General features: G+C 31.7%; 7 protein-coding genes across 7 annotated transcripts; all 7 read left to right on the forward strand.

The window, feature by feature from the left end:
• Positions 1 to 1,672: 1,672 nt before the first annotated feature.
• On the forward strand, positions 1,673 to 5,299 carry LOC107890661 (methylsterol monooxygenase 1-1). The gene is made up of 5 exons (XM_016815187.2): positions 1,673 to 2,544; positions 3,142 to 3,464; positions 4,402 to 4,549; positions 4,630 to 4,662; positions 4,895 to 5,299. Exons 1-5 carry the CDS (start codon positions 2,215 to 2,217, stop codon positions 4,973 to 4,975), a joined length of 915 nt encoding a protein of 304 aa, XP_016670676.1. The 5' UTR covers positions 1,673 to 2,214; the 3' UTR covers positions 4,976 to 5,299.
• A 425-nt stretch (positions 5,300 to 5,724) lies between these two features.
• LOC107890659 (probable protein S-acyltransferase 14) lies at positions 5,725 to 8,722 on the forward strand. Its single transcript, XM_016815186.2, has 7 exons — positions 5,725 to 6,145; positions 6,617 to 6,857; positions 6,953 to 7,044; positions 7,287 to 7,410; positions 7,492 to 7,577; positions 7,650 to 7,715; positions 8,253 to 8,722. Exons 1-7 carry the CDS (start codon positions 5,957 to 5,959, stop codon positions 8,379 to 8,381), a joined length of 927 nt encoding a protein of 308 aa, XP_016670675.1. The 5' UTR covers positions 5,725 to 5,956; the 3' UTR covers positions 8,382 to 8,722.
• Positions 8,723 to 10,033: 1,311 nt separating this feature from the next.
• Positions 10,034 to 10,951, forward strand: LOC107890658 (probable calcium-binding protein CML13). Its single transcript, XM_016815185.2, has one exon. It carries the CDS (start codon positions 10,254 to 10,256, stop codon positions 10,689 to 10,691), a length of 438 nt encoding a protein of 145 aa, XP_016670674.1. The 5' UTR covers positions 10,034 to 10,253; the 3' UTR covers positions 10,692 to 10,951.
• Positions 10,952 to 11,443: 492 nt separating this feature from the next.
• LOC107890657 (21 kDa protein) lies at positions 11,444 to 12,295 on the forward strand. The gene has a single exon (XM_016815184.2). It carries the CDS (start codon positions 11,484 to 11,486, stop codon positions 12,099 to 12,101), a length of 618 nt encoding a protein of 205 aa, XP_016670673.1. The 5' UTR covers positions 11,444 to 11,483; the 3' UTR covers positions 12,102 to 12,295.
• Positions 12,296 to 14,128: 1,833 nt separating this feature from the next.
• On the forward strand, positions 14,129 to 14,644 carry LOC107892454 (21 kDa protein). Its single transcript, XM_016817535.1, has one exon. It carries the CDS (start codon positions 14,129 to 14,131, stop codon positions 14,642 to 14,644), a length of 516 nt encoding a protein of 171 aa, XP_016673024.1.
• Positions 14,645 to 21,533: 6,889 nt separating this feature from the next.
• LOC107892453 (pectinesterase inhibitor 11) lies at positions 21,534 to 21,851 on the forward strand. The gene has a single exon (XM_016817534.1). It carries the CDS (start codon positions 21,534 to 21,536, stop codon positions 21,849 to 21,851), a length of 318 nt encoding a protein of 105 aa, XP_016673023.1.
• A 1,420-nt stretch (positions 21,852 to 23,271) lies between these two features.
• LOC107890655 (hsp70-Hsp90 organizing protein 3) lies at positions 23,272 to 26,512 on the forward strand. The gene is made up of 7 exons (XM_016815182.2): positions 23,272 to 24,326; positions 24,916 to 25,204; positions 25,435 to 25,520; positions 25,610 to 25,833; positions 25,923 to 25,989; positions 26,080 to 26,139; positions 26,248 to 26,512. The coding sequence occupies exons 1-7, from the start codon at positions 23,424 to 23,426 to the stop codon at positions 26,359 to 26,361; spliced, it is 1,743 nt and encodes a 580-aa protein (XP_016670671.1). The 5' UTR covers positions 23,272 to 23,423; the 3' UTR covers positions 26,362 to 26,512.
• The last annotated feature ends 163 nt before the right edge of the window (positions 26,513 to 26,675 follow it).

Consider the following 26,675-nt stretch of genomic DNA (forward strand, 5'->3'; position numbering starts at 1 on the left):
CACTTCAAAAAAAGTAACAATAAAAAAGTAACTCTTATCTTATCACTTTATTGTTGCCCAGCTTTTTATCATTTGATGACTGCCACTGGCATGATATCACTGAAATTATCATGCATACATTGCACTCTCACTAGTGTCCACAGTCCTTTGCTTATTACCTTCTTTCTCAACTCACAGTTCCTGTTTTGTTTCTGGAGATTTGTATCCAATTCTATCATCTACAGATTTATTTTTTCAGTAATCAAGCAAAAATATGCATATGCATATCATTTATTTTTCAATCTTTCAAACATTTCCTTTCTTTTTATTTTCTTCCTAATTTAACACACTCCATTTATAAGAAAATGAAATCTTTGAGGGGTCAAACAAAGACCAAAATCAAATAATGATTGGGTTGCTAGGGTTAGTGACTCAAGGTAAAAAAAAAAAAGGAGTAGCGTGAAAGGACTAATGATGAGACAAAAATAGACACTTAATATATCCATCAAATTTTATCTTTACATATTTACTTTTTTAAATAATATTTCTAGTTATTTTATTTAAATATTTTACTTTCTTAAAAAGTATAATTATAAGTGTAAAATAATTTTACATCAATAATTTGTAAAAAAATAAACAAAAATTAAAATTTATATATATATATCTGCTTTGAATTTTTTTTCCTCTGCACAAGTTGTAATAATTAGAGCCTTCCTATTCCTACGACTTACCATAGCCTGGCATAGTGAAAGCTGAAATAAATATTAAACCCCTACCCTACTCATCATTTATAATTACTTCATTTGTTTTTAATGCTTTGTAAATAATTGCTACTTTTGCATAATCATAAATACTTCACATCGTTTTCCATCAGCTTTCAAGTTAAATCTATTTTTTAGGTCTCCAAGTTTAAATCCGATTTCACTATAATGTATGTGTAGTATGGGCAAAATTATGGATTTTTTTTTGACTCGGAATTAAACTATATATTTTTACGATAATAAAAAAGTAATAGTATGTGTATTTATAGTTTTATAAATTATAAAGGACTTAAATAAAAAAAATTCTATTTTAGCTCATAATCTACCCCTGATGTATAGTGTTGTTATAATCTATAGGTTTGAATAACTCCGATCTTCACCGTGAATAATCCATTTTTAACTTGATTTCCGATAATTTTTGTTTGAAATATTTTTATTGTTGTCACTAAATCGAAATTAATAGTTTTTTTCATCTGATTATTTATGTGGTTAAATTTTTTAAAAACTTAAATGAAAATTCAAGTTCCCAAATAAAAAGTATTGCTTTTGTACATAAAGAAAAATAGGATTAATATTTTGCCCAAACTCGACTAAGATTAAAAATGCTAAACTCGAACCCGACTCGACCAGCCCATATTAAAATAAATATTTTTTAACAAATTAAAAATGTCTTAAAAAATATTTATACTTAAATAACACTAAGATAATTACAACTTAATAAGCAAATGCTTCTAGAATAGTAGCAAAATTAATAAAAAAAATATCCAAACAATAATAACAAAATATAAATAACATAATAACAAAAGGTAACAAAATAACAACGAAACAACAACAAAACAATTGGTTCGAGTTGGACTGAAATCGAACAAAAACTCAAGGCCCAAAAAAACGAATTTAAACCCGATTTTCAAATTTATATTATTGTTCAGCTTCAAATCAGGTGGAAGCCGAAATTATGTAGTGTAGGGAATTATTTGCTTTTAAAAACAGACAGATCACATGCTAATGTAGAGCCAGAATGGCATCGGATCCTGGTTTCTTACCTTGCATATGGTATGAGTAGTATTACGTTTTCAGCTCCTCAAATGCATATTCTTTTTGTCGAAATAAAGTTAATAGTTGAATTGAAAATAATATAATAATATTATATAAATATATTTTCCAGTATTTCCTCAAAATATATTAAAAATATTTATTTTTATTTATATCAGATAATTGTTGTTTATATATTTAAATTTACATTATTATATCAATTTTATAATATTTAATATGATTATTAAATAAATCCTCGTATATATATATTCCCCTCCAATTTCCAAATCTGCATGCAAAGAAAGAAACAAGTAAAATTAGTCTTCAAAAGTGTTTCACTAATTCATGCAAGCTACAGACGATTCCCCTTAAATTGCCGCATCTTTTGACTAAGCAAAAAATTCGCCACCACCAATCGCTGGCGCTGTCCACAACACTGAAAATGTTGCCGTTCGACACAATCGAGGAGGCTGCTACATTATTGGGACGGAACCTAACGGTGGCCGAGACGATGTGGTTCAAGTACTCGGCTAAAAAGTCGGATTACTATCTTTACTGCCACAACATCTTGTTTTTGTTCCTCATATTTTCTGTGGTTCCTTTGCCGCTCGTTTTTGTTGAGATGATGAGATCTTTGGGTTTCGATAAATACAAGATTCAACCCAAAGTTAGCCTGTCGTTGCCTGAGATGTTCAAATGTTACAAGGATGTTATGCGGATGTTTGTTCTTGTTGTGGGTCCTTTGCAGTTAGTCTCTTATCCTTCAATTAAGGTAAAAACTCATTCGATTTTTCAGGATTTTTGTGGGTTGGGTTGGTTTTAAACTTTTATGTTTTATTACAAAGTTGGGACCTTTTGGGTGACCCTTTTTTTTGGTGAAAGCTTGAGTTTTGGGAGAATGTGATTGGTCGTAGTAGGAAATTTGTTTATTCATGGGATATGCTTGTGTAAACATGAGGATTTCTTCAATTTCCTGACTTAAATTTTATGTTGGACTTAATGAGATTTTCATTTTCATCATGGGAAATTTGTTTAATATTCTCCCCGCCATCCCCCACCCCCCAAGTTTCAGTGACAGATCAGTTCATGTCATTTCCCCCCTCTGTTGAAGGGAGTTGATTCTTCAGTCTCATCACTGAGATTCTTGGAGATTTGAATATAGATGCCTATGTTCATTTAGACATTTAATATGACACTTTCTAATAATTTTGAATCTGTAATCTTATTGTTGCAACCTCCATAAATTAGCTTAAATGATAGAGTTTTCAAATTCCTTTTTTAATATTTTGATTTTGTACTAAACTGTGCAAGTTTCTGAGGCATAGTATTGGTTTATGTTTATCTAAGAATGAGGATGTTTCCTTGACAGATTATCGGGATTCGAACAGGGCTGCCATTACCATCGTTGTGGGAGATTGTGGCACAGTTGACCGTATATTTCATGATAGAAGATTATACCAATTACTGGATTCACAGGTTCCTCCATGGTAAATGGGGCTACGAGAAAATTCATCGGGTTCACCACGAATACACTGCTCCAATCGGCTTTGCCGCACCATATGCACATTGGTTGGAAGTTTTGATCCTCGGGATTCCTTCTTTTCTTGGTCCAGCAATTGTTCCGGGGCATATGATCACGTTTTGGTTATGGATAGCTTTACGGCAAATCGAAGCAATAGAGACACACAGTGGGTATGCATACTAGAGCTTAACCTTTTTGTATATTGTATTTACTTTTCCATTTTGCTCAATAGCCTTTGTTTCTTTAAACTTGTGACTGAATGATGCCAACTTTAGAATAATTTTCATTACTTTTCAGAGCCTCCTTTCTATAACAAAGTGCTTGTGTTTTGATGGATCTTTCAACAGTTGCCAACTTTTTCTTGATATGTTCTTTTTCATAAGTTGAACTTTATTTCGCAGGGAATTACTACTAATTACCCCTTAAAATGTGGTGGAATGCAATAATCTATATTATATCTTGTTCAATGGTTTTCTTTTGCCTGCTATTATTGCATTCTGTCAATGGTTACATCCATTTCTAATACTTTGTTCTGTTTTCATCATTTGAAAATTTATTAACTGATTGCTGTGAGTTAATTAGAAGTAACGAACTATGTTACTTGGACTTGAGTGTGACTGTTGGATGCTAGTATGTGACCAACATTTTCCAAGTTTTTCCATGTATTTGGAGGATCCCTGGAGTTTATGCCCCTAAACCCATGTGTCATACACCTGTGTCCAATACAGAGTACTTGATAGATAATGACTATCAAGTCGGGAACTTGCTATTAGAGTGATTGGGATTAAGATCTAGAGTGATTGGGATACTAGGTTAGCCATAAGCCATAAACATGTCTGACTGTTGGCATCATAAAGGCCAGGTTTAAAGGAGTAGCATGTTGAAACAGCTAGTATATTTATCTGCATGTGGTTTATGGTTATCATGTGTAAAATTGACCTATGAACAACCATGGAGATGAAAATAAACTTTTACCTTTCCTGCGTAAAAGTGGTAGCTTGTTATTAAGGTTTAATGCAATTTGTATAACAATGTTCAGTTTATGAACCTAGTAAGTGCTTTCTGATGCTAAAGTAGGCAGTTCACAGTGTAAGTTGCTTTATGCAGGTATGACTTCCCTTGGACTCCCACAAGATTTATCCCATTTTACGGCGGTGCAGATTACCATGATTATCATCACTATGTTGGAGGACAAAGCCAGAGCAACTTTGCTTCAGTTTTTACTTATTGTGATTATATCTATGGCACTGACAAGGTAATGAGCCAGTGCATGATTTCTCATGTAATCAGATGATAATTTTTCTTGTGTGATAAATTTCTTTCTTGTGTGATTAGGGCTATCGATATCATAAGAAGGTCTTAAGGAAGGTAAGTTGCTCATTTCCGTTGTTGCGTATCCCTTATTACTTGCATTGGCATCTTTTACACTTATATAAATATGCTTAAAACCGTTGTTTCCAAATATTTTTTCTTGCTTATAATATGCTTCATGAGTCTTAAGTTGATGGGTTTACATGCATGGCCTCACATGTCAAGTCTTCCGGCTTGATAGTTTCATTTCTTCCATTCCACTAATTTATTCATTGCTGGTGTAATTTAGTTGAAAGAGGGGTCTAAAGTTGATGGTGCTCAAAACGGAGGCTCATACTATTATCCTACTCAAGATCTTAAATCCGAATAGCCAACTTGTCAATGGAGCACTTCTCTCGAGCAGCCTCTTCGGTTTTCCTCTCGGATCGCATGTGATAACTTATGGGAATCTGATTTTGAGTTGACAATCATTGTTAGTATGAGAATTCAGATGAAGTTTAACTTGGGTCTTTTTCTAAATGTGATTTTGTTGGTAGCTTGAAAGATATATCAGTTCTCATTATTTAGGTTTTCATGTCTTTTCCTGTTTAAATCTTTTTGTTTAAACTAAGAAACTATAAATCAGACATGGTGTGTATTTTCAGTTGTCTCAGAATTAGTTTCTAGTGAAGTATAGAATGTGTTGATCTCTTCACACTTTTTATTTTTCTTCAAGTATTTGTATTCGAATTTCATATCAACATATTTGAACATAAACATGCCTATTATTATCAAGATTTGATCTTTTTGGTGTAACCATTTTATGTTAATTAGTTGGCGACTGAAATAAGTGGGTGAGTATTTCGTCACCAAATACAAAATTTATGCTTTTCATCTTTAAAAAATTATTTTATTTCTAACTTTGTAGCACCAAATTATTGACTTCGCCCGTAGAATAATAATCGATTACTGAAAATGAAGCGAGACATTTTAAGAAACTAGCAGAAGGGTCGCTTAGGCTTAAGGCCCACTAAGAAACTGAAGCCAAGCCCCATCAATTTTCTCAGAAAATTCTTTCTGGGCTTCCCGAGAAAACCGTGTTGAATGAAATCAATACTTCCATGACATAAAATTTGATTATATATATTTTAATTTCATGTTACTATATAAGGAATTTTTCAAAGTTCTAATCCAAACCTAAGCATCGAAAATACCAATTGCATCATCAAATTCATTATTTGACCCAAATTCCTGGGAACGGAATTCCTTTTCTCCATCGGAGTTCCATATTCCCCCCTCCTGAATTCTCTTTTTTCCCCTACCCTCAAAATCTCCTCTTTGTTCTATACAGAATAAATAAAATTTTAATTTTATGGCATGGAACGTGTTCAAATTCTGTACGGCACTACGTGCTTTGGGTTCGATTATGATCGTTTTCGTTCTTGCGGTTATCGGCCTCACTTACTATGCTGTGGTCATTGCTCATTATGGTCCAAGTCTCTTTCTTGGAAGCTTTGAAACCTTTTTTGCCATCGTAGTTCTCATCGTGTTTCATTCTCTGGTATACCCTTTTTCTTCATTTCCTCTCTTGTTTCATGATTTGTTTATGTCTGTAATTGTCCTATGAACAACAAAGATTTTAGCTTTAGCTGTTTATTTGATTTGATTTGTGATGGAATATAGGATTGTTTTTTCAAGGAGGAGAGTGAATTTAAGTGATTTTAATTGGTGAGTATATATACACAAGTGACTTTATTGTGAAGAGAATTCATTTTTAGCTCAAGTTTTCATTATTTGGTGATAATAGATTATATGAGAACTTAATTATTGTGAATTTTTATTGAGTGACTTTATGACTTCGGAGGTTTAGCTTAGTGGGGGTTTTGCAATGAAAATAACAGAGTGAATAAATGATATGAAACCTTAAATTAGTTGTGACAATATTTATGGTTTGATTTCCTTGTATGTGTTGTGATTGGTTTTGTTAGATGGCACTGCTGCATTTTGAAGTAAGCTTACCTTGTTTTTTCAGCTGGTAATGGTAATGTGGTGCTATTCTTCTGTTGTTGTAACTGACCCCGGGGGTGTCCCACCGAATTGGAGGCCCTTCACGGATGAGGAGAAAGGTGATGCCGATCCTTTGGTAGGTTCTGGTTATGGAAGTGCACAATTAGATCCCAAGCAGTCAGCTATGGTAGCCGTGAGCCAGGAGATACGTTTCTGTCACAAGTGCAAACAATTTAAACCTCCTCGCGCCCACCACTGCTCTGTTTGTGAGTCGTCTAGCTACATGAATTCTTCAGGTTGTAGCTTTTGTTATTATGCCATCTTTTAGTGAAAGATTCCTTGGTTTATTAATTGATTTCAGGTAGGAGGTGTATACTAAAAATGGACCATCACTGTGTTTGGGTTGTCAACTGCGTCGGGGCATTGAACTACAAGTATTTCCTTCTATTTTTGGTATGTTATTTTAATGCATCTATTACAAGTCTTGTAACTGCACATTATCATTGATGAGGTACTTTGTTAGGCTGATTCGTTTCTTTTGGCATTGTTCTCTTGCCACAACATATTTTCTGCTGGCAGTCGGTATATCAAGTCTTACACATATTGAATAGATTCATATGCCAACCAGACTTACACTTATTGAATAGATTCTTATGCCAACCAGACATCACTGTTTTTTCTTAAATTTGATGCAGTTTTACACATTTCTTGAAACCACACTTGTCAGTTTATTGTTGTTGCGAGTTTTTATGGAATTTTTTAACGAAGGCGAGATAGATGAAACACCAGGATCACTTGCTGCTACTTTTATCACATTTGGTAAGTTTCTAAAGGGTTTAAGTATCTTCCATCTCATTGGTTGTCAATATATTTTAACCGATTGTAATTCAAAAATTTCAGTTTTGAACATAGCATTTACGCTGAGTATTCTTGGCTTTCTGATTATGCACATAACACTGGTTGGAGCCAATACCTCCACTATTGAGGTAATAATCTATGTTTCCCTTTGTTGCCAAAGTAATCAGTCAAGGTCTCGTTTTCACATGTTTATTTTTCAGGCATATGAGAAGAAAACCTCTCCAAAATGGCGTTATGACCTTGGTTGGAAGAAGAATTTTGAACAGGTTAATTCCCTTTTCTTCCTTCCCGAACCACTCGCTTTCGACTTTTATACTTTTTCCTATTTTTGTATGTTTCATCCAATCTCTGAGCGTCTATTACATAAGATTTTAAGCATTGAATAAATATCAGAAAGAAAATGGTAAAGGAGAGCACGAAAAGATTGGATATTCAGCATTTGTGTTTTGGAAATTATTTCTCAAGTTGCTCTGTTACCTGTTTGACAATTGAACTTATCAAAGATCGGAAATATAGTTGATCCTTCATCTTCGGGCCTTCTATGCTTCGCTCGACCATATTGTGTTTGCTTATGTAGATAGACTTCCCTTCACTCGATAGCTTTCATCAATCCACCACACAACATAAGTCCGAAAATGACACACTTCCAAGCTGCATAAATGCATATCTTACCATTGCTGTCTTGGAAACTATAAATAGTTTTACAATAAATTCATCTTTAGTTGTCCTTAAGTTGAGGATTACAGAACGAATTCTGAAACTTAAAATCATGATAGACAAAAATTACTCTTTTCCGAATTCAGGTGTTTGGACTAGATAAGAAGTACTGGTTCATCCCAGCCTATTCTGAAGACGATTTAAGACGATTGCCAGCCCTTCACGGATTTGAATACCCAACACGGCCTGACTTGGAGCCACTCCAGCAACATTAACAAAGGAACAAAACAAGCTTTCAAGTTTCAATCACTCAAAAAAAAACTAGGTTGCAGCTCATGTATATATCTGTATCCTTGTGATTTGTAAGTGATTTCATCAGTTCTTTATTTTAGTCAGTGGTGTCACCGATTAAAGCTCAACATTTTCGTTGATTTTCCTTCTTGCCAATCACGATATGTGATCTTTCCTTTTGAGTTTTGTAATCTTTATTTGCAATGATTGAAACTTTCAGAAAACAGTTCTTTCCCGTACCAGACATTAGACAACCTGGATAGTTGCCTGTAATTTGTGTTTATACGATGAATGTGAAAGAGAACGAAAAAAAAGAGTGCGGAGACATGTTCATGGGCTGGGCATGTGGTTGATATTGGTTGGATTTATGTATAGCATTATTTACATTTATTTAAATTCGGTTTGATTTGAAACTCAAATTTTGTTCAAACTTATTCATATTTTCAGGGAGGAAGCCAGAAAATTTTTTTAGGGGAGGCTGAAATGAAATTTTAATTTTTAATAGTCTATCTCTTTATAATTTTAAAGGATTAAGTTTTTTTTTTTAATTTTATGGGATTAAAGTACAATTTTATTTTTATTAATTTAAAATTTTAAAATTTTTTAAATGGCTAAAACAACAATTTTTCATTTTAGGGGGTTGGGCTCCTGCTAGTCCTCCTGGATTCGTCTCTGGTTCCAATCTTTTATTTTTTAAAATTATTTTTGGAAAAATGTTGCTTTTAATTTAATTTTTAGTTGTTATATATATATATATAAAATACAATATTTAGAACTATTTATAATCTCTCTTCAATACTTAAGTAATAGGATAAACGCTTTAGCACGTTGGAACCCACATTCTCTTACATCGGCAACAATATCAATGCTATTCTAACAAAGACTCTGACGATTTTTTCTTTAAATTTTTAAATATATAAATTTTAATATAAAAAGAATTAATGTTTTGTTGTCTTTTTCTTGTTAGTATTTTTCATGTCAGTTTTACGATCTATGTTCGAGATTAGTGGTTGTCCCTTCCAACAAGGTTGTTATTAAGGGTCAAACTTAAGTTTAGCAAATATAATGTGTCTTACTACTGTACTCAACATTTGTTGATAATATCTTGTTGTCTTTTAATTTGTAAAACAAATTATCGAAATAATTTATGGGATGATTTTATTGTTTAATGTATGAGATAATTTTTTTTATCTTAAATTTATTGAATAGTGAATTGTATTTGTAAAATTTACTTTTCTTATTAAAATATTTGAAAATTTTATTGAAAGTATTTTATATTTTAAATTTATTTAATCTTATTTTTTATATTTATAAATATTTTATATGCGAATATTTTTTTAAAAATATTAATAAATCTGGAACAAATTAATAAAACATACAAATATTTTACTATATTAACACAAACCCTTCATATATTTTTCTATAAAATATCTGTGAAAAATAAATTATTTTTATTTGATGTTTAATAATTTTATGTAGTTGTTCTATAAAAAAATATAATCATAAAGAATTAAAAATATTTTTTGATATTTAAAAATTATAATGTTATATATTTAGTTTTCATAAGAAATACAATACAAAATACGAAAAAAATATAAAGGAAAATAGGGTGAGTAGTTAAAATGTAAAATGGAGAGAAGGAGGGTGATGGCAATTAGAAAAATAGGAAGGAAATGGTCAAAATGTAGATAGTTTCCCTCGCCCTCTTTCACTAGCCTTTCTTTCTCATTCTCTCTATTATTTTTACCGTTTTACGAGTTAAAAGGTAATTAATGCGCTATGCCCAACAATTCAATTCACTAACACTCTAATTAAAATTTCAAAATCAAAATTCCTTGTCTTCCTTACCGAACTAAATGGGCCTCACTGAAGATCAGAAAAACGCTATGAAAGAGGCTTTCACTCTCTTTGACACTGACAGCGATGGCAAGATAGCTCCGACAGAGCTCGGGGTCTTAATGAGGTCCCTGGGTGGTAACCCCACCCAAGCTCAACTTAAAGAAATCGTGGCTCAAGAGAAGTTAACCGCACCCTTCGATTTCTCACGCTTTTTGGGGCTAATGGAGAAGCACTTGAAAACGGAGCCGTTTGAACAACAGTTGCGTGATGCGTTCAAGGTGCTGGATAAGGAGGCGACTGGCTTCATCCTGGTGTCGGATCTTAAACACATATTGACCAGTGTTGGGGAGAAGCTAGAGCCGACGGAGTTTGATGATTGGATCAAGGGAGTCGATGTTGGCTCCGATGGAAAGCTCAAATACGATGATTTCATTGCTAGGATGGTTGCTAAGTGACACAGAAGGTCATTCAATATTTCTTCTGTTCTGTTCTTCCTTCGTCAACAAATATTTTTTTCTTCTTCTTTTTTAATTTCAACATTAGTGTTTAAATGTTTTGATAATTTCAACAAAATCATTTTAAAATAGAAAATCTAGATCAGAATATTATGATTTGATTCTTAAAAGAGAAAAGAAAATCGTATTGTAGTGATTTTAGTTTTTGTAATTTGATTTGATATTTTTAGTATGAAATTCAAAATTTTAGTTTTGTTAAATTCATTAAATTTTGCTAATTTTAAATTTTGACTTGATAACATAATATCACATATATAATCTTATATGAGTTTGTTATTTTCATATATTACTAACATAAAAAAAAGTCAGATACGGATTTTAACCAAACAGATTTAACTTTCTTGTTTGGCAAGATTAATTTTTCAAAAGTTAAAAAGTATAATGATTAAAATTGAAGAATTTAAAAATTACATGGACTAAAATTGAATAAATTGATTTACATTATATAATTTAATATTTAAAATTTTATTAAATTAGATTATTTGATAATTTTAAAATAAAAAAGAATTACAATTGGAGTTGGGTGTTAAAAATACATTACATATAGGTTAAAGGGTAAAAATAAACATTTTAATTAAAAAAGAAGAAGTGGCAAATGAAATCGTTTTAGTTGCGAATGCTGTTTTAATAACTTTCCATCCCCATATGTGGGAGCCACAAGCTTAATGGTGTCTATAAATCAACCCTTCTTTATAACTTTACTATCAATCTTGAGAAAAACACACACAGAAAATGCAAGGTTCATCTTCATCTTCACGCCACGTACTGGCAATCCTTCTCATTATCCTTCAAATCACGTCCTCCATAGCCAAAACCTTCTCCCACAAACCATACCGCACCAAAAGAAACACCGAATACATCAGATCTTCATGCACCACCACTACCTACCCCCGATTATGTTACCGCTCCCTCTCCATCTACGCCTCCAAAATCAACACCAGCCCCCGACTGATTGCCCACACCGCCCTCCTCGTCACCTTCAGAGCCAGCAAATCTACGTCCAGGCTCATGCGAAAAATCGCCAGAACCCATCGTTTGAAACCTCGGGTCGCTGCCGCCATGGCGGATTGCATCGAAGTGATCGACGACTCTATCGACGAGCTACAAAAATCTATAGGTGAAATTGTTCGTATCAGACGCTCCAACTTTGTGCTTATTATGAGTGATCTTCAAACCTGGGTTAGTGCTGCACTGACAGATGAAGATACTTGCATGGATGGATTCTCAGGCAGGGCTATGAATGGGTATGCGAAGATGATGGTGAGGAAACGAATCGTTAAGATCGCACATTTGACGAGCAATGCTTTGGCTCTCATCAATAACTATGCTTCATCTCAGATCCTTGATTGATTTTCTCGAGAAAATTTTGATGGCAACGAAAGCACTGTGTTTCATGGATCAATCTGGGATTTGTATGGTTTTCGAACAGGGCATAAGTTTTTAAGATACTGCATATTGTGTTCTCAACTCTATGTTTATGGTTCTTGATTTTTGTAATTGTATCAATTTGAAAATGAAATTTCAGTGTGGGATTACCGTCGAAATTTACTGTACCATCTTCTTCTTCTTCTTCTTTTTGAAGGTGTACTATACCATCAAAATGTAAATCGAAGGTCCGATTCTTATAATTTTTGCACCGACACAAATTTTTATCCAAAATTATAACCGGGATTTTAAATTAATCGTCAGATTCTAATTAAGTTTTAAGCATTAATATATCATATCAATCATGCCATGTCATTAGTCTTGTTATTAGTTTGGATACTAAATATAACATCAAGAATGTGTCAAAGTACAAACATATGTATGGTATTTCTCCATTACATGGATATAATGCGTTTAAGAAAAAGGTAATATTGTTTGTTTTTCAACCCATCACATCTAAGTTCAACATATAATTCCACTTCTCTATTTTATTTTTTAAAATTATGCTAAAATGTCATAAAAAAAACTTAATTGATATAATAAAGGTAAATTAAAACTAATATTTAGAGGAAATATTTAATAAAATTAACCCTAAAATTTATATAAAATTAATTATTTGTGAGAATACGGACAATCTTCTTGCTTTTTCTTTTCCTCCAATCATTAACTTCTAACTTTGTCTATGAATGTATATCGTGACCATCTCCATCGACATTATTTGGGAATGCTTCTTATCTAATTCTGTTTTAATTATTTATCCACTTCAACAAATTATTTAGAATTAGAATCAAATTGATAAAATATTAAATTATTGAGGATTAAATGTGTTATTATACCAATTTTTAAAAAAAAAAGTTTTTTGCTATAAATTTAATGATGGGTAATCAAAATAGGGACCGATTCAAACATTAGTACTTAAATTGAATATTTTCAAAGTTGTGTGATTAAAACAGAAACATATGCATAGTTAAGGGGCCATTTGTATAATTTATCCTATTTTAAATACAAAAAATTTAACTTTTCCTTTTTTTTTTCTTTCTTTTCATTCCTTCCTTTCTCCCTTCATTATTTCCTTCATTTCCTGTCCCAAAGAGAAAAAAAATCTACGTGGCAGCTTATCGAGGCCACATTCGAACCGTACACCCATGTTTACTCTTTTATATATATATATATATATTTTTAAGTAAGAGTTTTTTTATTTTCTGTATTTAAAAAAGGAAATAAATTAGTGTAAAATAATCCTTTTGTTAAACAATATTTTCTGTATACAAGAATGAGGTATACTGATTGTGTGATTATTATAAATTGATGAAACTTTTAATAGAAAAATTAATTTGTTCTTTGATCTAAGATTAATTTATCTAATTTATTTTATTAAAAATAAAATATTATGCAACTTTTAATAATAAAAAATTTTCTGTAGCACTTTTATAATATATTTTTATTTTATACAACCTTTAATTCAAAAAAGAACACAAGGTAGAAGATATTTTGGTGGCACTCATTAATGTGTAATATTGCGAGTCCCATTCCAGGACATTAAAAAGATGGACAGAACTTGTGGTGACATAGATTCTCATGTCTTTAAAGGCCAACTTCAATTTTGAGATGATATCATGATATTTGACAATTCAACACATTTTGCAAATTGTTTTTTTGTTGGTCGAACATGTAACATCATATAAAATAGATTTTAATTTGTAATTAAAGAAAAATTACTACAATTCTTGAATCATTATGGGAAAAAAAGAGAGGTTTTTCTACATTTCTATAAATTTTGTCTTGAAATTTATTAAAAGTACTAATACACACAAAAAGAGATCAAATGGCAAGGAAAGTTTCGATTTTTGCTTTGATATTTCTGATTATTGTTTTGCAATTGTGTTCCTATTTTAACCCATGCTCAGCCTCTAATGGCTATAATCACCGCAAAAGCAAAGAGTTCATAAAAAATGTCTTGCAGGGCAACAAGCTACCCCAAGTTTTGCCTTAAATCTCTAGCACGCCCTGCAAGCAAAATCAAAGGTAACCCTGAGCTATTAGCCAGTGTAGCTCTTAGTACAACCTTTTTTGCAACCCAAACTACGTCAAGGCTGCTAAAAGATACATCGAGAAACAATAGCTTGAAACCCAATGAAGTGGCAGCCATGGTAGATTGTATTGCAGATTTAAGTGATTCAGTGCAGAAGTTGCAAATGTCTACAAAGGTGATGGACGAGGGCACCAAAAACAATGACGTCGTCCGTGTTGATGGTTCGGATGATGTTGTTCGGGTTCAAATAAACGATATTCAGATGTGGGTTAACATGGCTTTGGAAGAAGAGGAGACTTGCATGATTGCATTGGCTAATATGAATGTAAAAGGTAGGGTGAAAAAAGGAATTAGGAAACGCATTGTTAAGGTTGCACATTTGACAAGCAATGCTTTGGACCTTGTTAAGAACTTTGCCCTGGCTCATAATAAATGACGAATTCACCTTAATACCCTTTAGAATTTACCGTATTAGAATATTTGTCCAATAAAAACCAAATGAACCCATAATTCTTTGGTTTATTTTTATAAATGTATTTTCTTTTTTCAAGGCAATACTAAAACATTTTATTAATAGAACGAAATGCCAACTTTTCTGTGCCCGTGTAAATTTCAATCCAAACTTTGTCAATCGGTCGGTGCATGAGTAATGTTAAAAATAGGTACAATTATAGTTTTTTATCAACTTTAAATTTTTTTATTAACTAAATTTAAAATTTAAACTTCTAAACTTTAACTAAGACAAAAGAGCAACTTTAAAATTTAAAATAAAATTTTAATAAATAAAAAAAGCAAAAAATTTATATAATAAACAAATTAAATTTAAAAAATACAAAATTCTTAAAAAGTTTCACGAAGACAACTTTATGTTTATGTTTTTATTAAACTTTCATTTTATATATTTAATATGGGGTGATCTTATTGTAGAATTTTCAAAAATAATGTTGTGGATAATTTTATTATTTAATGCATGGATGTTTTTTTTTTGTTTACTTTAATTTTGTTAAATGATAAAGTTTTATTTGTGAAGTTTATTAATGAATATTTTATATAATCAATTAATATTTTTATATTTGAAAACATTAACTCTAACTCATTTGATGTTTTTAAATATTAATTTTTAAAAAAATCAATAATTTTAACCGATACATCGAAAGACCAACTCCAATAGAAAAATAATACGCCCATTGGTGCAATATTAATTACTTTGGTTATTCTCGTATAATTATAAGAATTTAACCCTCCCACTGAGAATTTTCCTTAAGAAAGCTTAGACGAAATAGCTAGAAAAATTTTCTCAGCTTAACTCATTTTATACTTTTATAATATATTTTGATTTGGCTTAAATATGCATTTAGCTCCTACACATTCTCCCAGGGTAGTAAGGGTTTTCTTTTGGTCCCAACTTGTATCTGAATTTGTTTTGGTCAATATAGTTTGGGAACATTCTTTTAATGTCATTAAATTTATAACACGTGACCAAAATGAAAAATCATAATTTGAAAAAAATTAAAATACAGATTTTTAATATATATTTTTAAATCTCTTAATATTCTTAAAATAATCCTATGTTATTCAATCCCAATAGACACTTCAAATTAAAATTCCATATTCACACCATGTTTTTCAATCCCAATTCTTATCCACTCAAAAGGCTAAACTTTAAGCATGTAAAGAAGGAAAATTTTGCAATTGGAATGAAGAGTAGGTGTCAAAGAAAAGATTAAGAAAGAAAAGCGAAGAAAAAGAATCTTTTTGAGCCCATTATCTCAAAATCTGTAGAACATTGAAGATGAAGGAGTTGAATCCTTGAAACTAGAACAATGTGGGTTCCTTAAAATCTTCCAAAAATCTGAAACCAAACCCATAAAGGAGCTATAAAAATTAGTAATTCGCTAAACCCAATTGAGAGTTCCCTTCAAATCCCCAAAAAAATTGAAATCAAACCCATCTCTAGAACAAAAACGAAAGAAAAAAAAAAGCCTTCGAATGAATCCAAAAAGTAAGCATTAAGCGTGAAGTTTTCTCAAGGGTTTGTTAGAAGAGAGAAACACTTAAAACCAGACCAAAGAAACAATCAAATTGAAGCTAAAAAAAGAAAGATGAAGAATATCAAAAGAAGGAATTATTGGGGAGTAGATGAAATAAATATATTATGGGGGGGAGTGAAGGAGATAAACGAAGCAGAAGTCGACCGCGACGTTTCTTTTTTGAATGGAGATCGGAGGGGTGAGCGGCAAGCTTTTTTGACGAAGAAAGAAGATGGGTAAAAAAAAAAAGGCGCTCAATTTGTCAAAAAAAAAAAGCTTAGTTGATATCTCAATTTTTTTTTACCTAATAATGGTATAAAATTTTTCATATTAAGAATGAATCCCAACAAAATTTTATATTTTATTAATTATTTTATTTTAAATATTTTAAAAAAATAATTTATACTCACCACATGAGTCATGACATATTGAAAAGTTGCTAGTGTATTCATCAAATCATCAAATTGGCCATCAATGTCATGTTAGCATAAACTAACAGTGTTAGTGCGAGTCTACAAACTTAGGTGACAGAATACAAGTTTAAGTACCAATTAGGTACAAAAAATAATTTAAGTACCAATTAAATAAAGTTCAATGGGCAAACTACATATTAACCCTAAAAATTTATTTTATAAATATATAAAATTACAGTTGTCGTGTCTTTATTGGATAGAGAAGGTGTCAAGTTCGATGGGCTAAATACATATTTAAGCCATTTTTTATTTTTTTAGAGTTGGGGGCAAAGAATGAGATTGCTCAGGACCGAATCCAAATTCTAGCCTACAACATAATACTCTTACTGTAATAGCCTGAATTTTCAGTGCTAACGGAAACGGTGATTTGAAGTCACCAATTCCGATGAGTAAGCTCGTAAATTTTATTATTTAATATTTACTAGTTAAATGTGATTTTAGAAAGATTCATGAAATAGTAATTTGAGTTTAGAAGGAATTGTTAGGTTAATTAGTTTTGAAAAAGGGGTATCGAGACCTCGATTTTATAAATCAAGCCGTAAATATTTTTATAAATATTTACGGAGTGTCATTAAAGTAGTATTAAAGTTTCGTTAGAAAATTTTATCGTTTCAGTAGTTAATTAATTAAAAAAGACTAAATTGAAAATGTGTAAAACTTGCTAAAGTGATTAAATAGCATAAATGGTAAATAAGGGATGATTTAAGGGCAAAATTGTAAATTTTGTGAAATTAAGCTTAAATAAAAAGAAATCTAAAGATTTCTAGGCAATTCTTCTTCAATTCTCAGCCAAAAACAGCCATTATAGAGCTTCTCAAGCTGGTTTTTATATTTTTACTTCATATCAAGAGCTCATAGATCAACGAGAAAAAAGAAAATTAGTCGAGTAGTCTCTGAACTATTACCAATTTTACAATCCAACCCAGGTAAGTTCATATGGTTAAACTTTCATGATTATTTATTAATTTAAGAATGATATAATGTATTTATTCATATTTTGTTATTGAAATTAAGATTATTATAAAAGTATGAAAATTGAATTAAATGTCTAAAATGAGTAGAATGTAGGATTGAGTACGATCATTTTGTGGCAAAGAATGAATTGGCGGATAAGACCATGGTTGGACCATGACAGTGTTTAAATGTAAGACCATTGGGCTATGGCATTTTAATGAAAAGACCATAACTGGGTTATGACACCTTGAACATAAGACCATGGTTAGACCATGGCATAATAGATACATGTGTAAGACCATAGCTGGACTATGGCATTCTGATGATCAGATCATAATTGGGTTATGATACTACAAATGTAAGACCATGGGAGGGCCATGGCAATGCATGTGTAAGACCATAGTTGAACTATGGCACAAAAAGAACAATGTATTCATATTCGTAAGTCGTTCTTCAATTCAGTAAGAAATAGTAAGAGACTTATATGATTGAATTGAAAGATTTATAGATTATTATTGATATTGATCTTAAGGAAGTGTGTTTATTGATTATATTGTATTTGACAGGGAAAAATGTATGATTAATTTACAATTTAATTTATTATATTACGTTCGATAAGATCAATGTTTAACCTATTGAACTTATTAAGCTTCATTAAGCTTACTCGTGTTGTTTAATGTTTTTGTAGATTAACGTGTAACCGGGAGATCGAATCAACACATCAAGCTACACTATCCAATTTAATCTGGTAGTTTTTGCAATGTAAATTTTGGTTTATATGACATGTATAGGGTTGAATTGGCAATAATATAATTTGAATTGTGGTTGTGAATGATATATATATTGTATGTATGTTTATGTAACTAGTACTATATTTTGATAAACCAGTGAGATGGATTAAATAGGTAAGTTTAAGTATTTGAGTATTTAGGATGTATGTCATGCTTAAAATGTGATATTTGGCTTAAGTTAGTTGCTTGTTTGGGACGTATTGAGGTATTAAAATGTTGTGTATAGGGTGATATCATAATGGGTGAGAAAAGTGGCCTTAAAATGACATATTTTCGTTCACACGGACGGAGACATTGGCGTGTGTCTCAGGTGTGTGTGATAAACGACCTAGCATATGGGCGTGTGGTTTAGCTGTGTGTCCCCTGCATCTTTAAAATTTAGAAAACAGAATGCTCAAGTATTTTCACACGTCCTAGCACACGGGCATGTGGCTTGGCCGTATGACCCCTGCACCTTAATTTCATAAATTAGTTACCCACACGGCCTGGCACACAGGCGTGTGACCCAAGTTAGAGAGTTACACGGGTAAGGACACGGGCTGGGACACGAACGTGTGCCTCATATCAAATGCCCACACGGCCTAAGACACGGGTGTGACCACACGGGCGTGTGTCCCCTACTTCTAAGAAAATTTTTGAGATTTTGGGAAAAATTCCTTGAGTACTCCGTTTAGTCCTGATTCACTTCTAAGGTGAATATTAGGCCTCGAGGGTCCATCTAAGGGACAATATGAGTGTTATATGATTGATTCTTAATATGTGTAACAAATGTTGGAAAATGCCCGTATTTAATTCGTAAAGTTCGGTAATGCTTCATAACCCTGTTCCGGTGACGGATAAGGGTTAGGGGCGTTACACTTACCACTAGGTCAATAGATTATTGACTATTTTATTTTGATACATTAAGTAATTTATATCACATAAAATTAAATATATAATAATACAATACAATGTAATCATTAAAAAACATGTTAAATTGTTTAAATTTAAAATTTTGATAAAAAGGAAAATCATATAAAATATTAAATACAAAATTAAAAATAATATATATTTAAAAAATAATAATATAAGCGAGCCTAAAACGAGTTTGTATTAATTATTTACAAATATGAATGAATTTCAATAAAAAATTTAGATCCATATTTCAAGTTGGGTCGAATTTAAACAAATATAAAATATACTAATATTATAGATAGGCTCGACTTGCTTCGGCTGAAAACTTCTATATAATACTAGAAATTTTATCACACATATATGCATGTGGAAACCATGTATTTAAAAATAACATACAATAAATAATATAACCTAAGATTTGAAACTATTAATAATAACAAAACATATGCTATGTTTAAAATTAAAATAAAAAATAGTTTAACTTGTGAGTAAAAGAAAAATGAAATAGGTAAATACATTATACTAATAATATTAAAGGTACTATAATTATTTATTTTAATATTGTCATTTTTCTATAACATGTCAAAAATTATCAAGTTAGTGAAAAAAAATTCAATATTTAAATTCTATTTAAAAAAAATTAAATATCAAGTTGACTAGTGTCACCAGCGCAATTAGTGACATTATCTATATCTATCACAGGCGTATCTGTATGAAGACCACGGATTTAGAATACAGATGTGTGTTTAAAAACAACACACAATAAATAATAAAATGTATGATTTAAAATTAATTAATCATAATAACACAATAAATATATACGATTTTAAAATAAAAAATGATTAAATTGTGAAAAAAAAACGAAATTTAAAGACATAAATACATCAATCCACTAAATTTGTTTACCATGGTGTTGCCATCGATTGTGAGTTAGTGTTGAATTAACTTGTTACACTAACTTGATTAACAACATTATTAATAGATACAATTGATAGATATAAAAAATTATGCATATCAAAATGAAAATGTATAAAATTAATTAATATGTTAATTTGGTTGACTGATAAATTTAAAATTTTATTGATTTAGTTAGTATGGATTCAAATCTCACTTTATGCACAAATTTATTAATCCTTTTTAAATTAAAAGACTAGAATACCCTTAAATAATATAACATATTTTAATTACAAAATGATATTTTTGTAATTTTGCTAACTAAGTTGATGGTCAGGAACTCAGTCAGGAATTTTATTAATAGTTTAGATACACAAATTGGCGAGAGAACATATTTTATATTAAAAGTTAAATATTTTTAAGTTTACTAAAAAATTATTACTAGTGGTAAAAAAATTATTTATAAATCCATTCAACATGGACTTAATCTCTAAATATGTTTATAGAGGACAAATTAATTATGCAAATTTAAATTATTTTTATGGGTAAACTATTATTAAAACATTAACAACTACATGACATGGATTTTTAAAATATTTTATTTAAAATCGTGGGACCCACCATATTTCTTACTATTATTTTTCCTTTTATTTCTTCCTGTTTCTTTCCTTTTTTTCTCCTTCATTCTTTTTTTTTTCTTGCGCTGCCGCTGTCCGACGCAGTCTCCGCCTTGCACACCTCAATCTACCTAGTAAATTTGAGTTGATATCATGACATTGACAATTGTGTATATTTTGCAAATTGTAAAATCTTATAAAATAAATATTAATATGTAATTAAAGAAAAATTACTACATTTCTTGAATCATTAAACCCATCATACCATCTTACTAATTTCTAAGATTTGATTGGAAAAAGAGGGTTTTCTACATTTTCTATAAATTAAGTCTCCAAATTCACGAAGTACCAACACACACAAAAAAGAAAAAGAGAAGAAGAAAATTTTCAATTTATGTTTTAGCATTTCTAGTTATTGTTCTGCAATTGTTTTCCTATTTTAACCCATGCTCGGCCTCTAATGGCTATAATCACCACGAAAGCAAACAGTTCATAAAGAAGCCTTGCAGGGCAACAAGCTACCCCGACTTATGCTTTAAATCTCTAGCACGCCATGCAAGCAAAATCCAAGGTAACCCTAAGCTATTAGCCCATGCACCTCTTAATACAACCTTTTTTGCAGCCCAAGCCACGTCAAGAATCCATAAGTTGAGACCCAATGAAGTGGCAGCCATGGTAGATTGCATTGCAGGTTTAACTGATTTAGTGCAGAAGTTGCAAATGTCTACTAAGGTGATGGACGAGGGGGGCAAAGACAACGGCGTCGTCCGGGTAGATGACTCCAATGATGTTATTCAGGTTGAAATGAACGATATTCAGATGTGGGTTAACATGGGTTTGGAGGAAGAGGAGACTTGCAAGAACGGATTGGCTAATATGGATGTAAAAGGTAAGGTGAATAAAGGAATTAGGAAAGGCATCGTTAATGTCGCACATTTGACAAGCAATGCTTTGGCCTTCGTTAAGAGTTTTGCCTTCGCTCACAACTGACAAATCCATCTTAATACGCTTTATTTGCTTTAATGCTTCTAATATTAGGTCCAGCATGCTGACACTTTGCTGTTCCCTTTCAAGTTTACCGTATTAGAATATAAAGTATATAACAGATTATCTAGTTGAAATCAAATAATCCTATATTTAAGGAGTTTTGTCTAAAAAGTAATTATCTATAATCTTCCCAATAAAATGGATGATTTAAACTTAACTCACTCAGCTCGTTACTACTTGCCATAATCTCAACCATACAAGAGATAATTTGAACTCAACTCACTCACATTTATAATAGTGTTGCTCTCGGATAATTATAAGGATTTAACTCTCCCATTTAAGATTTGTGAAAGACTAGATTAAATAGACAAAAGATTTTTCTTGGCCTTGTCTATTTTATATATTTATTTTATTTTTATATATTAGATAATTTATATCCTATAACATTAAATATATATGTCAACATTAAATATATATATTAAATTGTTTAGATTTAATTTTCTATAAAATAAATATCATATAAAATATTAAATACAAAAGTAAACATAATATACATTTTAAAAATTAATATAAACGGCCCATTGAATCTTAGCTCGATTAACATAGATATGAAAAAAAAAGATCGAGATTTTTTACATTAATAATATGAAAAAAAATAATACTTACGAAAATGGAGTGAAAAACAAATTATTTTCGAGAATGAATTGTTTTAAAAAATAAAAAGTGGTGTCATTAATGTATCAAGCAACATCACCTATAAAAAGACAATATTTTAATACAAATAAATAAAATAATAAATAATGATATTTTAATTCAAAAGGCCAAAATGTGGCACCTTTTTTTCACCCACATTTACTTTTTTTTAATATATTTTAGTTTTATAATTTTATATTTTATAATTTAATTTTTATTTCATAAAACATGGTTGAGTTGTTTTTTTATAATTTTATTTTTTAAAATATTTTATAATTATAACTTTTTAAACATTTAAAATAATGACAAAGTTGATAAATTTTTGGTAAATTACTCAAGTTTTTTAATGGGTTCATGTTGGTCATTGAATTTTTTTGGTTGAATTTTAAATTCTAATCATTCAACTATTAAAATGTACTTATTCACCAAATAAAATATGAATCTGGCTTTCTTTTGATTGATATAAAAAGAAATTTAATTCCTAATATTTTACACTTTCTATAAAATTGATTTTATTTTTTAAAAAATTAATACATTTCACCTTCAAAAATTACACATTATCAACCCTGTCTTTATAAATATAAAATATTAAAAAATTAAAATTATAAAAATAAAACAATTTAATTTTTTTTTACGAAATAAAAATTAAATTATGAAAACTATATAATATAAAATTATAAAATAAAAATACATAATATTAAAAAAATAAAGATGGGTGAAAAAGTGCTGTCGTATGATATTTTAGCGTCACCCCAAGTAGAAAAAAAAGGCCTAAAGAAGATTCCAGAACCAGCAAAGTCTCTTGCTTGGTCCTCTAAATACCCAAAACCCCAAAAATCCAAATTCCTCCCCCAAAACCAAAGCTTCTAAACTTGTTTTGCAATGGCCGATGAAGCTAAAGCCAAAGGCAACGCCGCCTTTTCTTCCGGCGATTTCAACACCGCTGTCAAACACTTCACCGAAGCTATAAACCTTTCCCCGACCAACCACGTACTTTATTCTAATCGCTCCGCCGCTTACGCTTCCCTCCATCAATACGATGCTGCATTATCCGACGCTAAGAAAACCGTCGACCTTAAACCCGACTGGTCCAAAGGTTACAGCAGGCTCGGTGCCGCTCACCTCGGTTTGCACCAATACGAAGACGCTGTTTCGGCCTATAAAAAGGGTATTGAGATTGATCCTAACAATGAAGCATTGAAATCCGGCTTGGCCGATGCTCAGTCGACTGCGACGGCTTCGGCTTCCCGAGCTAGGGCAGCGCCGCCGCCCAATCTATTTGGTGACGCTTTTCAGGGACCGGAGATGTGGGCTAAGTTGACGGCGGATCCGACTACTAGGGTTTTTTTACAGCAGCCGGATTTTGTTAAAGCGATGCAGGAGATTCAGAGAAATCCTAGCAAATTGAATGAGCATTTGCAAGACCAGAGAGTTATGCAAGCTCTGGGGGTTTTGTTGAATGTTAAGTTTAAGGCTGGTGGCGGGGATGACATGGAGGTTCCAGAGGCGGACTCATCTCCGGCGCCGTCGCAGCCTGCTAAGCAAGAGTCGAAGAAGCCGGACCCTGTGCCTGAACCAGAACCAGAACCGATGGAAATCACGGAAGAGAAGGAGAAGAAGGAGAAGAAAGAAAAGGCTTTAAAGGAAAAGGAGACTGGAAATGCTGCTTATAAGAAGAAAGACTTCGAGACGGCTATTCAACATTACACCAAAGCAATGGAGATCGATGATGAAGATATTTCATACATTACCAATCGGGCTGCTGTTTATTTGGAAATGGGCAAGGTATGGTTATTTATTTCTATTTGTTTAGAAGCTACTATAAAATGTACTTCTTTCGTTGTAGTTTTTGCTACGAACTTTATAAAAATGTCAATTTTTTGGTTGATTTAGCATTCATGCTGATATCATTTCAGTGTATAAAAATAATTAACGACTACATATTACTTTTAACAGAGTGATTTTCGCTGTAGGTAGCTTCAGGTCTAAAGATGATTCCCTGTTTTTACAGGCAATCTAATACTGATTCAATTTATTAAAAAACATCTTGAATGGTAGAGAATGAATTTATGATAGCATGATTGTTTATATTCTTCATGCGGTGCTAAGTGTTCAGAGTGTATAACATACGCTTAATTGTGTTGGTATTTATCATTGAGTTCATACACAGATACATTCTGTGTTTTTCAGAAGACCACATGAGTTGGTGGGGAAATGAGGATTTCCATTCATTTTCTCGGTTCTGAAAGATGTCAAATCATTATCATTAGACATAATAAGAGAATTCTGCCCTTAGTTTGTGGTAGGATATATTTTTATATGTGTATATCTAACTTTAATCCCTTTTCTTGCCTACTACCCTTGTCGAATGCAGTATGAAGACTGCATTAAGGATTGTGAGAAGGCTGTTGAAAGAGGTAGAGAGCTCAGAGCAGACTATAAAATGATAGCGAAAGCTTTGACTAGGAAGGGAACTGCTTTGGTGAAGATGGCGAAATGCTCAAAAGATTATGAACCAGCCATCGAGACTTTCCAGAAAGCTCTTACTGAGCATCGCAATCCTGACACGTTGAAGAAACTAAATGATGCTGAAAAAGCCAAGAAAGAACTAGAGCAGCAAGAATATTTTGATCCAAAGATAGCTGATGAGGACCGTGAGAAAGGTATTCGATATGAGTTTATGTTTAGTTTTCAGTGGCACCTTCATAGTTCTTTAATTATTTTTTACTGGTTTATGTCTTGGTCTACCAGTATTTCCTAGAGTAGCAAGAATATCTTAATCCTGCTGCATTATGTATTCATTCAAGTTTGGTCCGAGCCAATGTGTAGTCAGTAAAAACAGTAGTCCCCAACCTTGTTTATCTGTTGACTTCTCAAAAATGTTTATATGCAGGGAATGAAAGTTTCAAACAGCAGAAGTATCCAGAGGCTGTGAAGCATTATACCGAGTCATTGAGACGAAACCCCAAAGATCCAAAGGTATATTCTGTTTTAGCGAGTTTGTCTGTGACCAATGCCGAAAAAGTAAGCATTATACTGACTGTTGAAATGCATTTTGGCCTTGTCAGGCATACAGCAATAGAGCAGCATGCTACACGAAATTGGGCGCTTTGCCTGAGGGATTGAAAGATGCTGAGAAGTGCATTGAGCTAGATCCAACATTTTCAAAGGGTTACACAAGAAAGGGAGCTGTTCAGTTCTTCATGAAGGAGTATGACAAAGCTTTAGAAACATACCAAGAAGGGTTGAAGCATGATCCGAATAACCAGGAATTGCTTGATGGTGTTAGAAGGTACATGACTTTGTGCTCCCAGCTTTTGGTTTCATGTATCTGTTTCAGCAGTGTCGTTTAATTATCTGTTACGCTCAATCATTTCCCAGGTGTGTAGAACAGATTAACAGAGCTAGTCGAGGTGATTTCAGCCCTGAAGAATTGAAGGAAAGACAGGTGAGTATTTCATTATGCCGCTGTGTACGCTTAGGTTCTGAAAAGCTGCTTAGGAGGCCCCTGATAATGTAAATGGATGGAATTTTGCAGGCCAAGGCAATGCAAGATCCAGAAATTCAAAACATTCTATCGGATCCAGTCATGAGACAGGTAAGTACTGAAAAAATATCAGTTTAGCTGCGCAGGAGCTGTAAGGTGATAGTATTTTTATTCCATGTTATTTATATGTCAAACTGAGAAAGATTGGGATGTGGGCAGGTGTTGGTTGATTTTCAGGAGAACCCAAAGGCAGCGCAGGAGCACACCAAGAATCCTATGGTGATGAACAAGATTCAAAAGCTGGTCACTGCTGGTATTGTCCAACTGAGATAAACTGGAACCAAAATTTCAACTTTTTTCTTCTTTTTATCCTTTTTCCCATTTTGTCGGTTGAACTTGAATGGATTGTTCATAAAAGTAGTTCCTGCTGGAAATGTTCAATAGTTGCCTGTTATTTAAATGGTTTGTTTTTGAGCCGTCAAAACTGTCGCTGGATTCTATTATATCATTGATTTTCAGGTTTTAAAAAATATATGCGTGTATATCTCAATATATATTCTATAGCAGGTGAAACTTACCCTAAAGTTGCAATATGTATGATATTCCCAAGATCTAGATTCAGAATATGAATCACATTTTAACCTTTA

This window comes from Gossypium hirsutum, chromosome D09, assembly GCF_007990345.1.
Source record: "Gossypium hirsutum isolate 1008001.06 chromosome D09, Gossypium_hirsutum_v2.1, whole genome shotgun sequence".
Taxonomy (NCBI): Eukaryota; Viridiplantae; Streptophyta; class Magnoliopsida; order Malvales; family Malvaceae; genus Gossypium; species Gossypium hirsutum.